Genomic DNA, 21,410 nt, shown 5'->3' with positions numbered 1-21,410 from the left:
TAGTGTTCTGCAGAAGAAATCTTTCAAAGAAGAAACAAGCAATTAGTGTTGTGTTTCAGGTTAGCCTTTCTTCCTAAAACAGATTCTAAAAGAAAACAGACTCTAACAGTCAACTTAAACAGACCACAAGGCCACAAAATATTGTATTTTAACCATCAACTGAATCTACTTGGGTGGTTAAATCACAAATCTTTGTTTTCCCCACCCAGGTGTTTTCTTTCTTACAATTATAGGTTTAAAGTAGGAAGGGGCCACAGACATTATCTAGTTCAGTCTCTTCATTTCATAAATGAAGAAAATGAAGTTTGGGGACTATGGCTAAGGTCATACAAGCGGAGTTGGAATTTGATTTGAGGCCCTTTAACCCCAAATCCAGAATTCTTTCTACTACTCTATACTGAATAGGAGATGCTTAATAAATACCTACTCATTAGATAGTGATTTTGATATGATGTTTGATAGAATGTCCTTTCTCAACTGTAAAATGGAGATAATAATAACACCTATTTCTTAGAATTGTTGTGAGGGACAAAAGTGAAACATGTAAAAGTGCTTTGCAAATCTTAAAGCACTATGTAAATGCTAGCTATTATTGTTGCTATATAATTTGGTACAACAATAGCTGATAATTTTTTAAAATTCTCTCCTCTTTTGTTGATAATTTCTCAATTTTCATTTTGTTAATTTGGATTTAATATTTTTTTAAAAATCAACTCATCTAATTGTTTATTAATATTGTTGGTCTAAATTATACTGTAATGAAAGTTGAGAGATAGAAAGATAAAAAAAATAGAAGGGAGAGAAAAAAGAGAGAAAAGGAGATTAGAGAAAGAGAATAGGGAGAGAGAGAGAAAAGACAGAAAAGAAAATGAGCGAGAAGGTAAGACATTCAGAGACAGAGACAGAGACAGGGAGAAAGGGAAAAACATGGCAGGCAGAAGAATGTGTATCATTATTTAAAGTGGGGGGAAAGGGATATACCTAATCCATCAATATTTTCTCAACTAATGATTTATATGGCATGAATTTGTAAGATGATCTGAGAAGTCCTGGAGCTAAAAGTTCAATCTATGGCCATAGAACAGAAAGAATGAAGGTAATTGACTAGTAATTGACTAGTTTTTCAAGACCTGTATCTTCTACTCAGGCTTCATTAGTACCATGTACTAATCAAGTGAATTACATAATTATAATTATATATATAATATATTTTACATTTATAATTATTATAGAAATTTAAAATGTCAGTGTAATTATAGTATATTCAGCATGGCTCTCTTCACTGCATGTATTAATGTGTAGTAGAAATAACATTGAGCTGTTCATTGGGGAGTCCTGGGTTCTAGTCTCAGCTCTGATATCAAGGAGCTTTGTGACTCCCAACAAAATTTAGAAGATAACCTAGAAGGTAAAGATCAGTCATATTCTCTACTTAGAACTTAGAAGGTAATGATGAATCATATTCTCTATCATAACAATATAAAGAAGTGATCTAAATGATAAATTCTGTTCTTCCTCTCATTTTTCTGGTAATTTAACTATTATCATGGGGATGTGTCTCTTACTTTCCTAAAGATTTGAAACTTCCCATCAGATTGGTTCTATTATATTTCTAGACTGAATTAAACTCAATAAGCACTTATTAAGTGCTTACTATATTTATGACATTAGGCTGGGGACACAGTTTCAAAAATGAAGAATCACTCTCGTTACCAAAGCCCCAATCTAAATTTCTATTCTTCACTATTCACTGCTCCCAATTCTGGCCTAAAAAGTCAATTTATGGTATTTCTATTAAACCTTTAGTTTTCATAAACTAAGAGCCTGTTTTTCCAAACTGTTTTGCTATCTTTGCCTATCAAAATCTTATCTCTCTTGCAAAGTCCAATTAAAATTCTATCTCCTCCTCAAAGCTTTCTGAGGTTATCTGGATATGAAACTGATTAGAAAAATTAGTTCTCTTAATTAGAATTAGAATTTAGTTAGAGGATATTTTATAGGTAAGAAACTGAGAAATTACTATATATATATATATATATATATATATATATAGAGAGAGAGAGAGAGAGAGAGAGAGAGAGAGACTGTATAGACATATATCTTAAATGATAATGAACTGGATTTGAAATGAACAGTTCAAATCCTGTTTCTGATATTTACTGTGTTAACCTCTTTGGAATTTAGCTTCCTCATATGGAATCAGAAAGACTTGAGTTCAAAGTCTGCCTCAGAAAATTCCATGTAAAATTAGGGGAATGTACTAAATTATGCCTAAAATTCCTTTCTGCTCTAAATCTTATGATCCCAAGGTATGGATAATACTTTTTCCAGGATATTACTTTCAAACCAATAAAAGCTTTATCTCCCCTAAAAAGCCTAATTTCATATTTTGTAAAACATGGAATATCAAAAACAATGCACATTTTCCACAACTTTTATTATTTTAAATTAAAGTCATTTATTAAAATGAAAAACAGCACAGAATAAATTTGTATTTGTAAGTTTATAATTCATTTGCTCAAATGCTAAAGATTTAATGTGAATCTATTCCTCATTTATTACTTTTGTTGAAGATTATTAAATTTATAATAATTTCTGACAATTAGTCTCAGTAATAAGGTTAGCATGAAAGGCAATACTTCCTTCATTATTCTTCAAAATAGAAAAATAACATTTCAAAGCCCTGAAGGAAGCAATACAGGAAACATTCCTGTAAATTCTGACCTTCATTGTTTGCCCTACACTGTAACATCTGGATCAGTTCCATAACCAATCCTTTTAGGGTATTACTGAAAGAAACTGCTTTAGATCTGACTAGACTAAAAAGTAAAAGGTTTTGTTATTTTTAAAAAAATTGTCTCGCTCTCTCGCTGAGCAAAGGGGAAAATAATATGCTAAGCCAAAAGCATCTTACACAAACAAAATGATTCAATGAAAACTTCCTCCTTTGACACATGGGATGAATATGGGTATCAGTATCAAGATGGGGTGAAGGTGGCAAGGGCTTCCTCCCCACAATGACCACTGTATTCCCTTCTCTACCCTCCCACAACTTCCTCTGGTCTACCACCCCCAGTCCTGTCACTATAGTGTCCCTCTTCAAGAACCATCTTTTCCCTAAATACAAGGATAAGAGAATGTCTTTCTGGGTAATGGGTGAACTTCACCCAAGATGAAACTATGCACTGAGTCTTGTTGCCTGCCTCCTCCCCTCTAAGTCCTTGAATTTACTCCATGACACAGTCGTAATTAATTTTAGCTCAGATAAAGATATCTATAAACTCCAAGAGTCATTTCTGTGACAGATTTATATACTGTATCCTGTTGTTGCCTTCAGATGAGGTTTCACTAGAACAGTAGTTCTCAATTTGCGGCATGTAAACTTTTAAAAAAATTTTTCATTATTTAAATTCATTAGTTTAAATATTTAATTACTTCAATATAATTGGTGTACTTTCCAGTCCTGTGCATTTTATTTTTTGCATTTGAAAACATGATTTTGAGAAGGATTCTCTATAGGGTTTCAGAGACTGTAGTCAAAGGAGTCCGTGACACTCAAAACCATTAAGAATTTTTCCATTAGCCCTTCAGATTAATCAAAATTGCCTCCCCACTTAAGGACAAATTCCTATTGGATCAGAACACAGATACATCCTAAACAGCTCAGTAACAGAAAACATTCTTTTTTGAGAGCCTTCATTTCTATGGCACAGGCTTATCTCAAACTCTGGCAAATTCCATATGTTGGAAGAAGGTCCTTGAGAAGGATAATTCAACATTCCCCAAGAGGAATAAAGGAATTCTCAATTGCACAGTAAAACAATGATGTTCTAACCACATTTATAGCAGCAGGCTAGGTAAGTTACACTGGTGCCAAAAAGAAAAATTCTTCATATTCTTCAGCCTTGCCTTTTCATTGGAAACGGAACCCATAGGAAAAAACATTTCACCTTAGCTTTGAAAAAGAAATTTGTCCTTTCCCCTCTGGCTCAAAAAATTAGCTGAGCATAATACATAGCATAGCAGGAAAATATCCACTTAGGTCTCAGCTTCCTTGTGGAGCCTGTATTTAGCATATGAGGGATATTTCCAACACCATTCCTTAAATTCCTGCAAAGACCTCTCCCACTTACAGAAGTTGCTTCTTCCTAAGATTTCAACAAGGCCTCTTTCTTCACAAGTTTTAGTATGCTTAGTAGTACTGATGGTTCCCCCCTCCCCCCAATATGCTCAACAACTTATTTTTAAATGCTGTGGAGTCTGCTCTTTGCACCTCTGAAATCTCCAAAAATGTAGGGCAATCATGACTATCATCTTTTAAAAACTTACAATTTATCTCCTACAGATTTCCACATTCCTGCTAAAGAGAATAAAAAGAAGTCTTTCTTCATCAATTTATAATGAAATAACTCCAAATTGTCTCTCTGTGTATAATCATTATGCTTAGTCACAAAAAAAGAAAGGAATGGAATAGGGAAGATGCTGAAAAAATATAATGGGGCATGATGGGGAACTGTGGTACCTACAATTACTAAGGATGATAGTAAGATTCTATATGTTTTTTCTCTAGAGGCAGGTAGCATCACCATAGATGGGAAAGGAGAGGAAGAATCTAACTGGAAATAAAAACCATCTGAAGATGGAAGGCCTCCAGAATTCTGATTAGAAAGACCAAAATTACCCAGCTTCCCAAACCCACCCTCAATCTGAGGATACCCTGAAGTCCAGATTCACAGGCACTGCTCTCACAAGGAACAGAATCATTACAAAAGGCCTTGGCCAGATGATTCTAACTCAAAACCAAAATTTTAGGCGGGACCTGGCTGGCTTCAGGAATGCAACATCTGGCTTTGGACCATACACTTTCAAAAGCAGTGAGATCACGCATGCCTTGAAAAATATAAAGCACTCTCCAAATGTGTGATAGTATTAGTCCACACGGACAGACTTATAGGCAAAAATAACTCAGGTGGCAGAGACAGGTAGATAGAAGGCAGGCAGACTGAAAAATAGGAATATGCTAGAGAAAAGTAGGAACATGAATGGAAGAGAGAGAGGAAGTAGGTAGCAAAGAGTCAAAAAACAAAGAAGATAACTATAGAAAAATATGATTTTGAAATGGAGTATGTTTGATGGAAAATATTGTGTGAAGCCATATTCCCATGTTGGAAGCATAATTATTTACTAGGAAACCATGAGTAACTTGGCAAAATCATCTAGCTTCCAATATGCAAAACACATGAATAATTCCCCTTCTTAGGTCTGTCAAAAGAATAAGATCATAAAAATGGAAATTTCTATTTTACATTGCTCCCATTATTAGTTCATTGACAAAGTAAAATACTGAACTATTTGATCATTTAATGATTAGTAACAAAAATTATTTTATGCAGTTCTATGGCATTGGTTTTCCCCCAAAATTTGTGATATCATGACTGTAGGAAATTCCAAATAAAGAAACCCCCCTGCATCAGCACAGGTCAGAAACAGCTCTAAAGTCTTATGTAGTCACACAGGGTACTGAGATTTTAGATATCTAGCCTAGGAGCACATAGCTATTTTGTGACAGAGCTAGAATTTGCCTAACCCCTAGGCAAAATGTCTAACTACTATGTTATTCTGCCTCTCTAGTTTTAGTTACATTAGTTTAAAAAAATAGTATACTTTCCTTTAGTCCTACATAAGTTAGTAAATAAGCTTAATTTCCTACATAATTTGACTGGTATTTGTTTCATATTCCTTCCAGAATGATATAGTGGGTAGAGACCTTGTTTCCAAGTCAAAAAGATCTGGTTTCAGCCACTGCCTTTGATATTAGCTGTATGGTCCTGAACAAGATGCTTCATTTCTCAGTGAATAAGACTATATGTTATAGAGAAGGTGCTGATCCACACTAGAAGAGCAAGGTCTTCCCTCTGAGCTCCACACAAATGATTCACAATTATACTTAGGAGGGGAAAAAAAAAACCTCCTTGTATCTGTCTATGGCTTCTTTGTCTTTGCTGGTTCATCATGACCTTTCTGATTCTCAAGATCTCCAATTTCAACCACTTTTCTTTTTCTATTCTCTCTTTTGACCTTATTTACCAACACTATGTAGATACATCCCAAATCTCTCCCTCCAACACCAATCTCTTCCCCTACCTCAAGTCTTGTGTCTCTAGTTGTCTGACATCTCAATCTACATGTTATACAGGACATCAAATTCAACATGACGAAAATGGAATTTATCTCCTACCAGAATTGCTACTGACCCTACCAACTTTCCTATATTTATTGATGGCACCACTAATCAGCCAATTGCCTGGGTTCAAGAAATTTGACTCTTCCCTCTTTCTCACCCTCCATATTCAATCAGTTTCTAGACTGTCAATTCCACGACTACCACCTCTTCTAGTGGCAGCATGGTGGGAAGATATGGACATCATCCCCATCCAGAAAAGTCAAACTCCAGTGGATTCTGATCTTCATCAATGAAGGGAATACTTACATCATTCATTAATATGACAGATCTGTGGAAGCTTCAAAATATGATTAATTTCAATTCAACAGATTTTTTTTGTAAAACACCTACTAGATGTAGGACATTGTGAAAATAATTGGATAAACAAAAATGAAAAATTATGCAGTTCTTGCCTGCCCTCAAAGAGCTTAGAATCTAAAAAGAAGTATATATCATGTACATAAGTAGCAGAACAGGAAAAGGGGTTGAAATGGGTACAACAGAACCATCTAGGAACATCTGAAAATAGGGACAACAGTTTTGGCTTCATAGAACCAGGATGCATAGTGGAAGTATCACATGAGTTGTGAGGAGTTGGGATGGGAAGAAGAGATAGAGAAAGGAGAGAGAGAAAGGGATAAAATACTTATTTTAATCAAAGAGAGATAAATTATAAGATAATAATCTGACCCTGGAGACTTATCTTTTAAAAATACACCAACAACATCTGGTTATTATTTGCCCCAAGATAAATGATTTAATGTTAGTTTCCCCAGATACAAAATGGAAAGCATAAAGTCATAGGCCACTTCTAACATTTAAGCTGAGTGCCCTTTTATTAAGCCTCAAAATCCTCACTGTCATGTGCTCAAATTAATGGCAGAGAAATAAACTCATAGCCAGCAATTGGAATGGGAGTTGATCTTTTTGTCATATAAGCCTAATATGGCCTGATCCATTTTAATAGGCTTAGAAATGCTGACGATTAGAAACTGTCTATAAACTCATTACCACAGTTGTTATGACAACACTACAAGGTTGTTTCAAGAATCAAATTAGATAATGATTGTGAAGTTCTTTATAAATCGTCAAGCACTATGTATAGAAATGTTCATTCTTAATATTACATTAAAATAGTGAGGATTGAGAAATTGGCTATAATTTTTTCTGACCTCTTTTCCAAGTCAACATAAGTCAATTATTTCAGGTTTAATATGACTTGTCCATGGATTTTAAACATTGATTTTGCAGAAAATTACTACTATAAAATGGACATTGTTTACATCTAGGTAGGATTCTCAGTAGAAACTCTTTGTACTAAATATGGTTTTAAACAACATAACAATAACTTACTTTGTCCCCATTTTACAGCTGAGGAAATTAAGGCAAAGAGCAATTTAGTGACTTGCCCAGGGTCATGTAGCTAGTAAGTGTTTGAACTCAAATCTTGCTGCCTTCAGACTTAACACTCTATGCACTGTGCCACCTAGCTCCCACTTTAGTAAAAAATATAATTTCTATAGAGTTAATGTGTAGATACATATGTCCCTGAAACAACTCTGGCCCAACACTCTGCATACTCTGTCACTAGCTGCCTCATCAACTAATACTTTTGTATCTTTGTTTAATCATTTCAATTGTTAAAAAAAACCTAAAACATTAAGATTTTGAATGTTGAAACATTTTAAGACTGACCGTGTCCAAATAAAAATGAATGGGAAAAATTCCTGTTTCAATCCCAGTTCTACTCACTGTGCCACCTAGCTAACTCATCAACTAATACTTTTCTTATCTTTGTTCAGTCATTTCAGTTGTGTCTCTTTGTGACTCCATTTGGGGATCTTCCTAGCAAAGACACTAATTTGCCCAGGATGACACAGCTAGTAAGTTATCTGAGGCCAGATTTGAACTTCAGGCCCAGTTCTTGATTTACTGAGTCATCTAGCTGCTACTATATCAGATTATTTTATTCTAAAATCACTCTGATCTTATTTTCTGAAATATTTAATCAATTCCAAATCTGTCAAACCAGAAACATTCATCTTGCAAAAATCAAAGTATTTATTTTACCATTCATTAATCATTCATTGCTTATTTTCAATTCATACATATTCTACTTGTAATGACAAAGACATGTTTTTCATTTTAATACTCTAAATCTTGAGAAATAACATACCATTTTTTTGTTTAAAGAACTGACAGGTATCAGTTATTTTTATTATTCAGAAAAACTTAACATGAATAATTAGAATTAGTAAAATTACTACTAATGATAATAGAATAATTAGAATATTGGTTTGTCAATCAAGCATTTATTACATACTATGTGCTGGATTCTATAGTAGGTACTAAGTAAACTGAGACTCTCCCTCTCCTCCAAAAAAAAAAAGCAAAATAGTTCTTGTCTTCATGAAACTCATATTCTAAGGAAGAAAGCAAGAGAAAACAAGTACATATGTAGCTACAAAACACATACCAAGGAAATAATGGGGAAATGGGAGATACTGGGAAGAAAATGTAGTAGCATCTAAGAGGGACCAGAAAAAGCTTTCTAAAGAAGGTAGTTCCTGAGCCAAGGCATATTTCAGGAAGTAGAAGGTGAAGGTGAAGGAGTGCATTTCATACATAGGTCTCTAATCTACTGGGAAACTTGTGAAAAAGCCCCAGAGATGAGGGAAAGACAAGAAGGCTAGTGTGGTTGCCTTGTCAAACATATGGGGGAGAATTGTATGTGATAAGATTGGAAAGGTAAGATGGGGCAAGTTTGTAGAGAGTTTTAAATACCAAATTGAACACTATTTCTTACCCTAAAAGTAATAAGGAGTCATTAGAGTTTAATGAATAGGGGGAATGATATGTGCTTTTATCAACTGGATTTGGATTTGGAAAAAAAAATTACTTCAGTTCTATTTTTAAATAGATATTTTAAGATAGAGTGGAAAAACTTACCTTTTCTGCTAAAAGCTCCCTGATCTTGCTTGCCTGGAGTCTAAATCTCATGAGTTGGGATTCCAAGGCCATGCATCTTTCCTTCCAATTTACGGTTCCTTCTGGCTCCAAAAGTTCTGACATCTTTATTCTAGAAAGGAATCAGATTGATGAAACACCTTTTAGGATTCAGGAAAATGTGTTTCAGTATCTAGTGATTACAGAAGTTTACTCTCTGAGTAATCAACTGACACTCAATAAGTGAAAGTATTGTCTGAACAGATGGACTTATGCAATACACACACACACACACACACACACACACACACACAAAACACATTCTAGCCATTATATGATACTGGGTCATTTGATAATTTAAAACATATATTATATTTTATTTTATTAATTTTTTTCATTTTTCAAAACATTTACATGGACAATTCTTCAACATTAGCCCTTGCAAAACCTTGCGTTCCAATTTTCTTCTCCTTCCCCTACATCCACCCCTGGATGGAAAATAGTCCAATATATGTTAAACACGATATAAATATGTTAAATCAAATATATGCATACATATTTATACTATTATCATGCTGCACAAAGAAATCAAATTAAACCAGTAAAAAAAAAAGAAGCAAAATAAAATGCAAGCAACCAACAACAACAACAAAGTGAAAATGCTATGAATAACCTAAAACATTAAGATTTTGAATGCTGAAACATTTAAAGACTGTGTCCAAACAAAAATGAATGGAAAAGATTCCAGTTTCAATCCCAGCTCCATCACTTTTTGGCCAAATAATTTAATATCACTGGGTTTCACTCTTCCCATTTGTAAAATAGAAAGAATGCCTTATTTATCTATATTATGTTGTTCTTGTTCAGTCTTGTCCAATTCTTTGTGACCCCATTTGGATCTATCTACTATCTATCTAACTGCCTTAGCTATTGTCAGATCACATATTTGAAAACACCTTAGAAAGTATAAAAAACACATTTGGTTGTCTACTCATCTAGGCATCCATTCTTGCAAAAATGTAAAATAAATCTTTCCTGCATTCATCAGTGACTCAGTGGAGTTTTTGGTAAGATTTTGTTTCCTGGGGGCTCCTCCAAGATCCAGACATTATGATTTGGGAGTGGTCCCTATTGAAGGATGAGGAAATGCATCCCATTGATTTCAGTGGCCTCATGGCTCAGCTCCCTGTAGATTAGGCAATCAGAGGTTAAGTGATTCTCTTGGTGTTACAGAGCTAATGAGTGTCTGAGGCCATATTTTAACTCAGATCTTCCTGATTCCAGGTTTTGTGCTCAACAGAGCACAAATAGTGTTTAAATACACAAAAGTATTACTTGAATTTTAGGATAGCCTTATACTTCCCCAGAATATCAGGTCAAAAACAATTTTAATTTTTTTTAAATTTTCATTCAGTTTAGTATTAAGTGCCTACTGTCTCCCTTACCCTATGTTAGATGCTGGGTGTACAAAGAAAAAGAAAAAAAAAACATTTCCTGTCTTAAGGAATCTACAGTCTGCTTACAAACCATCAATTAGTTTGAATGAAAAAAGGCAGCTAGAGGTTGCCACTGACAAGTTTCCCTTTCTATTAAACTAGGGATAATTACACTAGTTATACTAGTACTACCTGCCTAGTACTAGTGCGCAATTGCTAAACCTAAGAAAGCATTTTGTAAACTTCACAATATTATAGGGACAAGCGTTTTTTATTATTATAGAAATGCAAATTTTATTCTTATGCAGTACTATCTTTAAATTAATCAGAATAAATATAAAGAGTATAACTGTGAAGAACATAGGCTCATCAAGAAATCCAAGCCACAAGTATAAATATTTCAGAATCTAAGATATAATTTTAATTGGAAATATAATACCCTATATGCTTACAAAGAGAAACAGTAGAAAAATGACCTTTTAAAAATTTTCTATCTCCTATTGCACATAACCTTCTTTGCCCCTTTTATCCTATCAATACTCTTGTTCAACAAAGCTTATCCATAACCCAAAGAATAAATGACAAAAGGCCTTGCACATGCAGTTCTCAAAAAGAACAAATTAAAGATATCTTTAATCATATAAAAATACTCTAAATCATTAATAATAAGAGAGGCAAACTGTAACCAATGTGAGGTTTGGCCTAATGCCTTGGCAAAGGCAACAATAAGGAAAAATGACCACTGTTGGGGAGGTTTTAGAAAAACAGACACACTAATGTTCTGTTTGGAGAACTGTGGACTGGTACCCCCATCTTGGAAAGCCATTTGGAATTATGTCCCCAAAATCATTAATGTGTGCATATCCTTTGGCCCAGCAATATAACTAATAGACCGACAGCCCAAAGAGAGCAAAGAAAAAAGGGGAAGACTCAAAGATCTAAAAATATTTATACCAGCTCTTTTTAAAATGATAAATAATTGGAAATTGAAGTGAATGGTTATACAATTAGTGAATGATTGAACAACTTATTGTATATGATAAGAAATGATGGAGTTGGGAAGACTTCTATGAAGTGATATAGAAAAAAAAAAAGTACACAGAACCAATTGAAATATAGAATCGATACCAATACAGAAACAATACTACAATAGAAACAAAGCTACAATAGCAACACAGTAAAGAAAAGCAACATTGAAAGAGCAGTGACTATCTATGATTACAGAGGATTAATGATCATAAATTTTACCCGTCCTGATAGAAAGGTGATAGACTCACAATGCAAAATGAAAGACATATATGTCCAATATCGGACATGGCTAATGTAGGCAGTTGTTTTGCTTATCTAGTTAATCAGCTGCCCAGCATTTAAGCAACTACTATGCATCAGGCATTGCACTAATTACTGGGGAAACAACAACAACAAAAAAAAACCCAGTGTCTGTTCACAAGGAATTCACATTCTAATGGAGGAGATAACACAGAAACAACTACATAAAACAATATATAGATAGGAAAAACTGGAGATAATCAGCAGAGGAAAGGCATTAGGATCCGGAAAAGGCCCCTTGCAGAAGGTGTGATTTTAGCTGATTTGAAAGAGAGAAAGAGAGAGATCCACACATACATGGGGGAAAAATTCACAGAGTAGAGAGATGATTCTCTTCTCTTGACAGAAATAGCAAGATTCCTACTTATGACTGAATTGCAGAGGACATGAGGGGAAATAAGATACAAGAAGACTAGAAAGCTAGGAAGATGCCAAGTTATGAACAAGCATATTTGTTATAAGAATTTTGTTTTTTTTTTTTAAGGGAAAAGGATTTGAAAAGTTAGTAATAGAGTTGTCAAAAAGAAAAGAAAGAAAAGGAGCTTATTAAAACATTTCTGTAAAAATGCATAGAGAGAACAAAAGGATGGTCAGAAGGAAACAAAATAGTTTTGAATGTCACATGATGAATTTATTACATGCGCATAAAAAAATCAAATTTTATAAAATAGAAATTCAGGCTTTCATGTATAATCTTCTTTTCTGTTTTATTTCAGATATGGAATTCTTCATTTTATTGGTGCTCATTAGATTCAGAATAAAAAATAATAAAATTCTTAAAAGAATCTTGGCTTATCCTTTTTTTTTTTTGAATGCTTAAGGAATTTATTCATCAGGTTAGCTTTTTTAATTTTTTTATTTAACAGCCTTTTATTTACATGTTATATGTATGGGTAATTTTACAGCATTGACAATTTGGCTTATCCTTTTGACTAATCTTCATTTTAATTTTTCTTTTTAATTACCTATTCACTCAAAGACCTATTGGCAATAACAACAAAAACCACCTGATTTCCTAGTATGTCATTTTTACACAAATCAGTCTTTATATTAGTATTATAACATAACTATATGGGATTTAATAGAACAGGCATCTGTTAATTGCTTATTTTATAGCAAGCACAGTGTTCAATAATACATAAATTAATAGACTCTTTTATAACATATCGCAAGGAACCATTTCCCAAAGGTTATAACTGTATTTTAATTAATAATAGCAATAATCCACATCTGCATAGTGCTTTAAAGTATACAAAATACCTTCCTCTCAACAATTCTGAGAGACAGGTAGTACAATTAATTGCAATCCAGATCTTTAAAATGAAGAAACTAAAATTTATATAGGATATATGATTTCCCATGGTCCAATAAAAGTGTGGGAGCCAGGATTGGCTCAACATCTAGAATTTTTTTCTACTATACTATTATTGAAAGAATTTCTACAACAATCATGAAGATAAAAACTAGGAATTTGTCAATGGACCCAACAAAATACATCTAAAATCTTATCATTACTATCAAGTGAGCATGATTCTGATGGCATAAATAATTAAATGTTATCCTCTTCCTGGTCTCTGTTCCTTCCTATTATCCTTTATTTTTCCCAATCATCTTTCCAGATCTCATCCATAACACAGATTTTTTTCATTATTCATATTAAAACCTAATCTCATTAATTAAAGTATAGAATATACCATTGCTATAGTCAATTGCCCATTACTTCATCTACCAGATACTTTGTTTTGTATACTCTCCAGAGCATACAGGGTAAGAGAACATTGAAGAAACATTTTCATTAAATTGGAAAACAGGCAAACTTAAGCCTTAAATCAGTCATGCTATAGCAGCTTAATAGAAGAGCATACTTCTAAGCTTTAGGCAATAAGAAGTATCTCTTTCACACTGGGGAATTTCTCTTTAGTTCAATAATTATGCCACTGCATTACACAATTTCAAAAATCACTTATTCATGATTATTACAATATCAGAATAAACAATTTATATTGAAGTTTTAATAAATGTTAACACACATTTATCTGTTCAATAGAGTCATCTATCCTGGAGTTTTCCCCTACTAGTTTGGAGAATTCAATTGTTAATCTTGAATTATCAAACTTAGAAAAGGTAATGAAAATGAAATGCTTTTTTATCTTGCCCAAGTCACTTAACTATAAAGATGAGACTATAAATACATTTAGAATCTTAGATTTATGTATCTATGTAAAAATGTTTTTAAAGCAAGTCCTTACTTTCAAGGAGCTCATTTGCTAGTAGTGAAAGATGACACAAATAGAAAATTTCAATTATAAGTTAGATGAAGAAGCCCAGTGGTCCATAGAGTACATAGAAAAAGCAGGTTGCTATGTATCTTCCTTGATGTCATTTCCACTGATAAAACCATGTTTATGTCTATATTTAAATACAGGTTGTCAATGCCAAGGGTTCTGGTATAAGATTTGTCTGGGTCTTCTTTGATTATTGGGGAAGGATGGAAGGGACAAGAAAAGTAAGGCAGATGGAATGATGATGGGAGGCACTGATATTCATGGAGTTGTTGGGTTTACCTACCCATTAGCAGTTGTTTTGCATAAATATTTGTTGTTGATTGATTGTATATATTAAGCTGACATAAAATTTTAATGACATATTTAGCACCCCCCCCTCCTTTTCAGACTTCCATTCTTTTTTGTTATACACAAGAATTGTTGACCCTGCTCTTAATCAAGGTCAACCCTTCTATTTGTGTTCTTGATCCCACCCTTTCCAGACTATACTCAAAGTTTGCCTCTTTTATATGTCCTCTGTATTTCTAATCTTTAATTTTGCTGCTCTTTATTGTTCTATGTCTAAAAACAAAACAAAACAAACTTTCTCTTGGCCCTGCTATTCACTCAAGCAATCATGTTAAATCTCATCCTTTACAAGCCAAATTCTTAGAATAAGCTGCAGACACTGGTTGGCCCCACTTCCTCACCTCTCACTCACTTCTTAATTCTTTGCAATCTAGAATGAAACTAGACTATTTCCTAATATCACTAAAGGACTTCCTGCTATCTCCATGACATTTTCTCAGTCCTTATCTTTCTTAACTTCCCTACAATGTTTTACCCTAACCCTAACCCTCCTCCAGTCTTGCAACTCCAACTATGTACTAGACATCTGTAATGCATCGCTCCATAGACATCTTAAATTTATGTTTAAAACTGAACTCATTATCTTTTTCTCCAAACCCTCCCCTCGTCCTAACTTACCTGCTGTTGCTGGGGACACTATCATTTCCCCAGTCACCCAGGCTCGTAAAGAGATGTCACCTTCAATTCCTTACTCTCACTGCTCCACTACCACCAAATTTAATCTGTTGCCAAGCTCTGTCCATTATACCTTCATAAAATCTCTTATCTATGTCCTCTTCTTCCTTCTGACACATACACCATGCTAAATGCAGGCCCTCATTATCAAACACCTGGACAATTGCTATAGTCTTTTGCTTGGTCTTCCTGCCTTGAACCTCTCCCCACTCCAATTCATCCTCCACTCAACTGAAATAATAGTTGTAAAGTGATTGGCACATAGTAAGTGCTTCACAAATGCTTCTTTCCTTGTTTCCAAAGAGATCTTAAAGTTCAGGTCTCCCCACATTATCCTCCTATTCAGTAAACTCCAATGGCTCCTAGTTAACAAATGGGATAAAATATAAAATCCACTCCTTGAATTTTAAAGTCCTTCAGAACTTGAACCCTTCTTACTTACCCTTCAGGTCTCTGAACTCTACATTACCTCATTCACTCTTGTTCCTCCTACATGACATTCTTTTTCTGTCCTTTCTGTCCTTTTCTGTTTACTATATTTGGCCCACCTTTCCTGGAATGCTCTTCCTCTTCACTCCACTTCTTAGAATGCCTACTTATTTTCAAAGTTCAGCTTCCATCCTAACTCTAAATGAGCCCTTTCCACATATCACCAGTTATTAGCTTTATTCTTGCCTCACTTGAAATTATCTTGTATATAATATATATGTACATATGCATATATACATAATATATGTATATGCACACACACATATATTTGACTTTATATACTCTTTTGAGTATAAGCTTCTTGAGAGCAAGGACTCTTCATTTTTGTCTTTGCGTCTCCATGCTTACCATAGTACACAGTAATTGCTAAATAAATGCTTAAGGGATTAAACTGATTTTTTTTTCACTTTTGTCATCTATAATGTCATGTTATTTTTATTAAACTTTATTAGTCCCCATTTCTTTTCTTACCCACCAAAGTTTACTTTTTGTCTTTTTTTTTCTGTATATACTCTCTTTTTCTTGATTATTTCCACTCCTATAATTCCAAATTTGGTTGGAAAACTTTCAGTTTTTTGTCTCCAATCTCTCTGGTTTCCTTTGGACCCTCAGTTCTAGATGATTCTACTTGCTCATTCCTCTAGGGAATATTCAAAATACAATTCATTGACTTCCTCCTCAAAAAAAAAAAAAAAAAGAAAAAGAAAAAGAAAAAAGAAAACCTGCTTCTCCTCCTTGCCTGTTCTGTTTCTGTTCATAACATCCACCATTTTCCTAATCATTCAAACTTAAAATCTTCAAATATTTTTCTCACAAAATTCTCATGATATGAGGCATCTCAAAGACTAAGAGTTGAACCTATACCTGGCAAGTCACTTCTACAGCACATTTAACAAGAAGCTATCCAGCCTTTGCCCAACACCTCCAGAGAAGCCAAACACACAAAGGAGCTTATTCCACTTTAGAACATTTCTTTGTGTCATAAAGTACATTGAACCAAGGCCTGCCCCTCTGCAAATTATGCCATTTCTATCCTAAAAATTCTTCTATAACCATCTTCTTTCCCAGTCAGGAACACTGTGCTTCTCTTATTGCAGGCTAAGGTCACATTAGCTTTTTTCAGGTATCACACTACTACTGACTCATAAAGTTGGCAGTTCACTAAATTCATCAGGCCTTACTCCCTATACATTAATCATTTGCTAAATTCTATTTTGGCAACTTTTCTCACACCAGCCTTTTTTTCTATTTTCTACTGCTATTACTATCAACTTAGTGCAGGTCCTTTGCCCCATTGCTTAGAAAATTGTAATGGCTTCCTTTCTCCTTATCTCAAGCATTTCCCCATCATCAACTAATCTATCTTATATACCATTATAAAATTAATATTCTTGAACAGCTTTGATCATACTACTCTCCTATTCAAAGAATTTTAATAGTTCCTCAGTGTTTATGGAATAGTCTCAACTCCAGCTAGGGTAGTGAACAGAATGTTAGCCTTGGAGTTAGGAACCTGGAGTTCAGTCCTACCTCAGGCATTTACTGCCACCTCTTTGATCTTGGGCAAGTCACTTAAACTCTCTGCCTCAGTTTTTTCATCTGTAAAATTAATGCTATCTAAATTCCCTTCCATATATAATCTATGATCCTATGATAGCCTTTTATGAGCTAGACTTAGCCTATTGAGTCTTAACATTATATTAACATATATTATCATATTAACACATATTATTATTCTATTATCATATCACTCCACTAGATAACACACCATTCTGTAATATGGCCTGTGCTTTCCTGCTCTGCTCCTTTGCTCACACTTTTCATTATTCCCAAAAGGGCCTCTCATCCATTTCTATCTCCTGTTTAAAAAAAAAAATCCTTTTTTTCAAATCAGTTCAAAGGCCATCTCTTTCATGAATCTTTCTCTGGTTTGCCCAGAGAGAAGTGATCTCATCTTCTTCTGAACACTCATAGCACTTAGTTTCTTACACTACTCTGAATAATGCTTATGTGTATAAATGGTGTCCTCTTCTCACTGCTTTTCCCCCAAAAAATATTTGTTAATATGTTAATTTTAACTTAAAATAAGAAATAAGAAATTTTGAAATTTTTCAAATGATTTATTTTAATCTACTTCAAAGAAGACAACAAAAAAAAAATTCTCCCCATTCTTGAATAATGATGAAAACAGTGTAAAATTAGAAACCAAACTGAATTTCAAGTATTTAGAGCATTATCACATGGTTGGATTCTGTTATCAGTAAATGAACACATATTTGTTAATTTATTAATAACATTGTATTAAGTACAAGGAACACAGAGAAAGTAAAAGTCACTCCCTACTCTCAAGGAGTTCCCAGTCTAAGGGGAGAAACAAAATGAATCCAAGTATGGGTAAACAAGATATGTACAAGATAAATTGTAAACAATGACACTAGCAATCAGGCAGTTCTTGCAGAAGGTGGGATTTTAGCTGAGTCTAGAAAGAAAGCAGTCAGAAGTAAAAAGAATTGGTGGAAGAAGGCATGTGACAGTTTTTAACTATGTCAGGAGGAAGAGGAGAATGCTTATCTGAAAATGACAAGACACATTCTGTTTCCATTTAGGGTCAATTTTAGTTAAAACATACAGTGTCATGGGAGATTGTGACTTTGGACAGGCTGTGGATTTGTAGGCTGTGGATATTGAAACACAGGCACACACCAACTGAAGGGGGGGGGGGAGCCTCCCTTTATTAGATTCTGACACTATGTATTACAAAGATTCCAACACTTAAAAAATTTCGGTATGGTTCAAATTATAACCCTAGGCAATAAGAGAGCTTGGTCACATGATCTCACCATTACTTGTCCTAATGTTATACTGGTTAGTTAGGTATAATGAGTATCTACTTTATAGAGATCATTAAAGCTCTTTCTTTGTTCAGTCATGACCCCTAATTGGGAGGGGGGGGGGGTCCAAGCATTTTGTCCACCATGCTACCTAGCTGTCCCCATCATAGCTCTAGTAAGTAATCATAAGGAATCAAGATTGAATGATAATACTCTTTTTTTTGGTCCCCATTACTAAACTTAGCTGCTCAGCTGTAACTGCTGTGACCAGTTGCTATATAAATAGTTTAAAACATTTTACACTCGAAAATAACTTTATGGTAGAATGCCAGTGATTGATACTACTTAGCTTCAGATTTTCCAAACATCCCCAGGGACCTTTGGAAATATTTACTGACATAAAATAAATTGTTTACAATTGTGGAGCGGATGATTTTTTTCTTTTAATCTCTACTTCCTGTTTCTCTCCCAAAATCCCCAAAAGGAAGAGGGAAAGAAAAATAGAAAGTTCATCTACTGAAACTCATTCTGCGCTATCTAAATTTACAGTCCTCTGTGTAGTCAACAAATGCCTTATTTTCTTGCCTAAAACAGAGGAGATGTCCTTTTTGACAGTCTTGTTTAAAGAAATCTTTCCTATTTCATCCATTCCAGTTTTAATTTAAGGTGGATGGGGGTGAGAAGGGACTGCTCAAAGATATTGAGTAGATTATTACATTTGTTTTTCAATATATTTTTGGTTACTACTTTGTTTAATATATTTCTGTATATAGAGAGATATAGATACTTCTTTTGCAACCTATAAACTAAACTGTCACTTTAAACATTCATAGTATTTCTGGGGAAATTATTTTGCAGTGTTACTTAAGTGACAGTTCAGCATTGAGAAAGAATTGGTAACTTTAAAATTACACAGTTTGTAGCAGCTTCAGTTAATGTTTTCTTAGTTTTAACATTCTTACCTCTGAAATCTCAGTGGGTGGAACAAGAAACACAAAGTGACATAAGCGCTAGGTTCTGCGTGGTTAACTTTACAAGCAAGGGGCGAACTTTCATAATGCACAAGGTTGCTATGAAAAGTATAAATTCTCTAACTCTTCCCTCCGGGAAAGTCTTCGTCACCTGACAGTCCCTCAAAGCCCCTCTCCCCCACTCCCATCTCTGTACATAACCCCACTGGAGTTCGGGAAGCAAGGAAGAGCCACAGGACGTCCATGTAGGCAAGAGACTCCAAGCTACATAAAGCGTCTGTCTTGTACCCACTTGGAGGTCGGGGCGGAGAATGAAGGGACTGGGGTCAAATTATTTTAATTCATCGAACCCACGAGAGGATGGCAAGCGGCGATAGCAGTCCCGGAGCCAAGCCCCTTGGCCGGGAGCCAGGACGCGCTCGCACGGATCTGTGCCCTTGAGTCGGTGGGCGTCGGGGAAATAAAGGCACGGTGTGGGAAGAGTATGGGGGTACTCGGGGCGGAGGTCGAGCCCCGTTTCATGTTTTGGCCCAGGGCCTTCTAGGGGTCCCCCTACGCTTTGCTTCTATTCCCTGCTCAAGTTGGAGCTGCAGCCTGTCTCCCACCAGGACTGTCTGGGGCTCGAACTTGAAGAAGGGGTCTCTCCTTGCCAGACCCGGAGTGGGGCGCAGAGAAGTTAGTGGGTCTCGGACTTTGCGACCGACCTACCTGTGCTGCTGTTCCGAGGACGACGGAGGCAGAGGCAGCAGCAGCGTTTGCTAAGGGATCCGGGATTGCTCCTGGTCCCCGGGTTCCCGGGACTGTCCGCGCCCCCTTCTGCTGCAACCCACTAGGGTAGACAGGCGGGGGCGGGGTGCCGCCACTACTCTGACGGACGCTCGTAGAAACCAACGAAAGACTAGGGCCGTCCCTTTGCGTCATCGAAGGGGCGTGGTCAAAACGACCCTTCCCCACCTCCACCACATCATTCGCTGTCCTAAGCCCCCCAATCTAGTGGCCTAGATTTCCAGGGCTTTCTAAGATTCTACCTCTCCTGCTGCAAGTCCTGGTTCCGAATTCCGGACAGGGGCTTTCAAAATTCTGCTGATAAGCCGGACCCCAAATCACTAGATAAGGCAAGTCACTTCTCTCAGTTTACACAGCTGACAAATGGGAATAAAGTTTTTATCTTTTGAGGGCGATTTTTTTGAGTTTGCTTTGTTTCAAGCACGTACAGCAAGCTTGAAGGAGATATAATATTGCGAAACAATGAGAGCCTTTAACGAAAGGCAAACTTATTACTGGGAAAAGATCAGTGAGTAGGTTTCGGACATTCATATTTCTTCCAGATGAGCACTGATTTTGAATCACATCCATGCAACCCCCCACACAGTAAATTCTTCCTGCCTTTTGTGGGAGCTGCTGATGCACAGCACATGCCATACAGTCTCCAAACTACCCTCCAAAAGCAAGCCCTCCCGGCCCGGTTTTATAGAGATGTCAGTCGTTAAACAAATGGACTTTAAGTAACTAAATTACTAGGTTAGTAATGACCAAGCAAGAGAGAGAATCTTTACAAACATATAGTAAAATCGCTTCCATTTTGGAAATGTAATCATTAAAGGGATGTGGATTAAGTGAATTAAAAAAAAGAAACTTTTAAAGCAAGTCAGTTGTCAACGCAAGCTTCAGAATCAATTTACTTAAATTCTGAAAAAAGTTACTCAAAAAAAATTCTTTGTGATTGTTACAGAGTCCAGTTTAAGGGGGCAGCAGCATGGAGTCTAGCTAAACTTGGCAAAGTGAATTTTACGGTTTTACAGCCCCAGATCCAAAATCTGCCAGCTGCTTAATTTTACTCTTTAATTAGAATGATGATGAAAGAAGACAGGATACTA

The 21,410-nt window shown here is 35.2% G+C and overlaps 1 protein-coding gene across 1 annotated transcript in view; it reads right to left on the bottom strand.

Annotated features, from left to right (window-relative positions):
* The window catches only part of PLEKHH2 (pleckstrin homology, MyTH4 and FERM domain containing H2), a 103,151-nt gene extending 82,750 nt beyond the window's left edge, over positions 1-20,401 (bottom strand). Inside the window, exons 1-2 of the mRNA XM_003758307.4 lie at positions 20,242-20,401; positions 9,173-9,302 (exon numbers count right to left, since the gene is read on the bottom strand). Coding sequence (XP_003758355.1) covers positions 9,173-9,295 — 123 coding nt within the window. The 5' untranslated portion in view covers positions 9,296-9,302; positions 20,242-20,401. The remainder of the gene's footprint in view (positions 1-9,172; positions 9,303-20,241) is intronic.
* Between the last annotated feature and the right edge of the window lie 1,009 nt (positions 20,402-21,410).

This window comes from Sarcophilus harrisii, chromosome 2 (genome assembly GCF_902635505.1).
Source record: "Sarcophilus harrisii chromosome 2, mSarHar1.11, whole genome shotgun sequence".
In the NCBI taxonomy this organism is placed as follows: domain Eukaryota; kingdom Metazoa; phylum Chordata; class Mammalia; order Dasyuromorphia; family Dasyuridae; genus Sarcophilus; species Sarcophilus harrisii.
The sequence above is the reverse complement of the archived record's forward strand: the minus strand, read 5'-3'. Positions and strand labels throughout refer to the sequence as shown.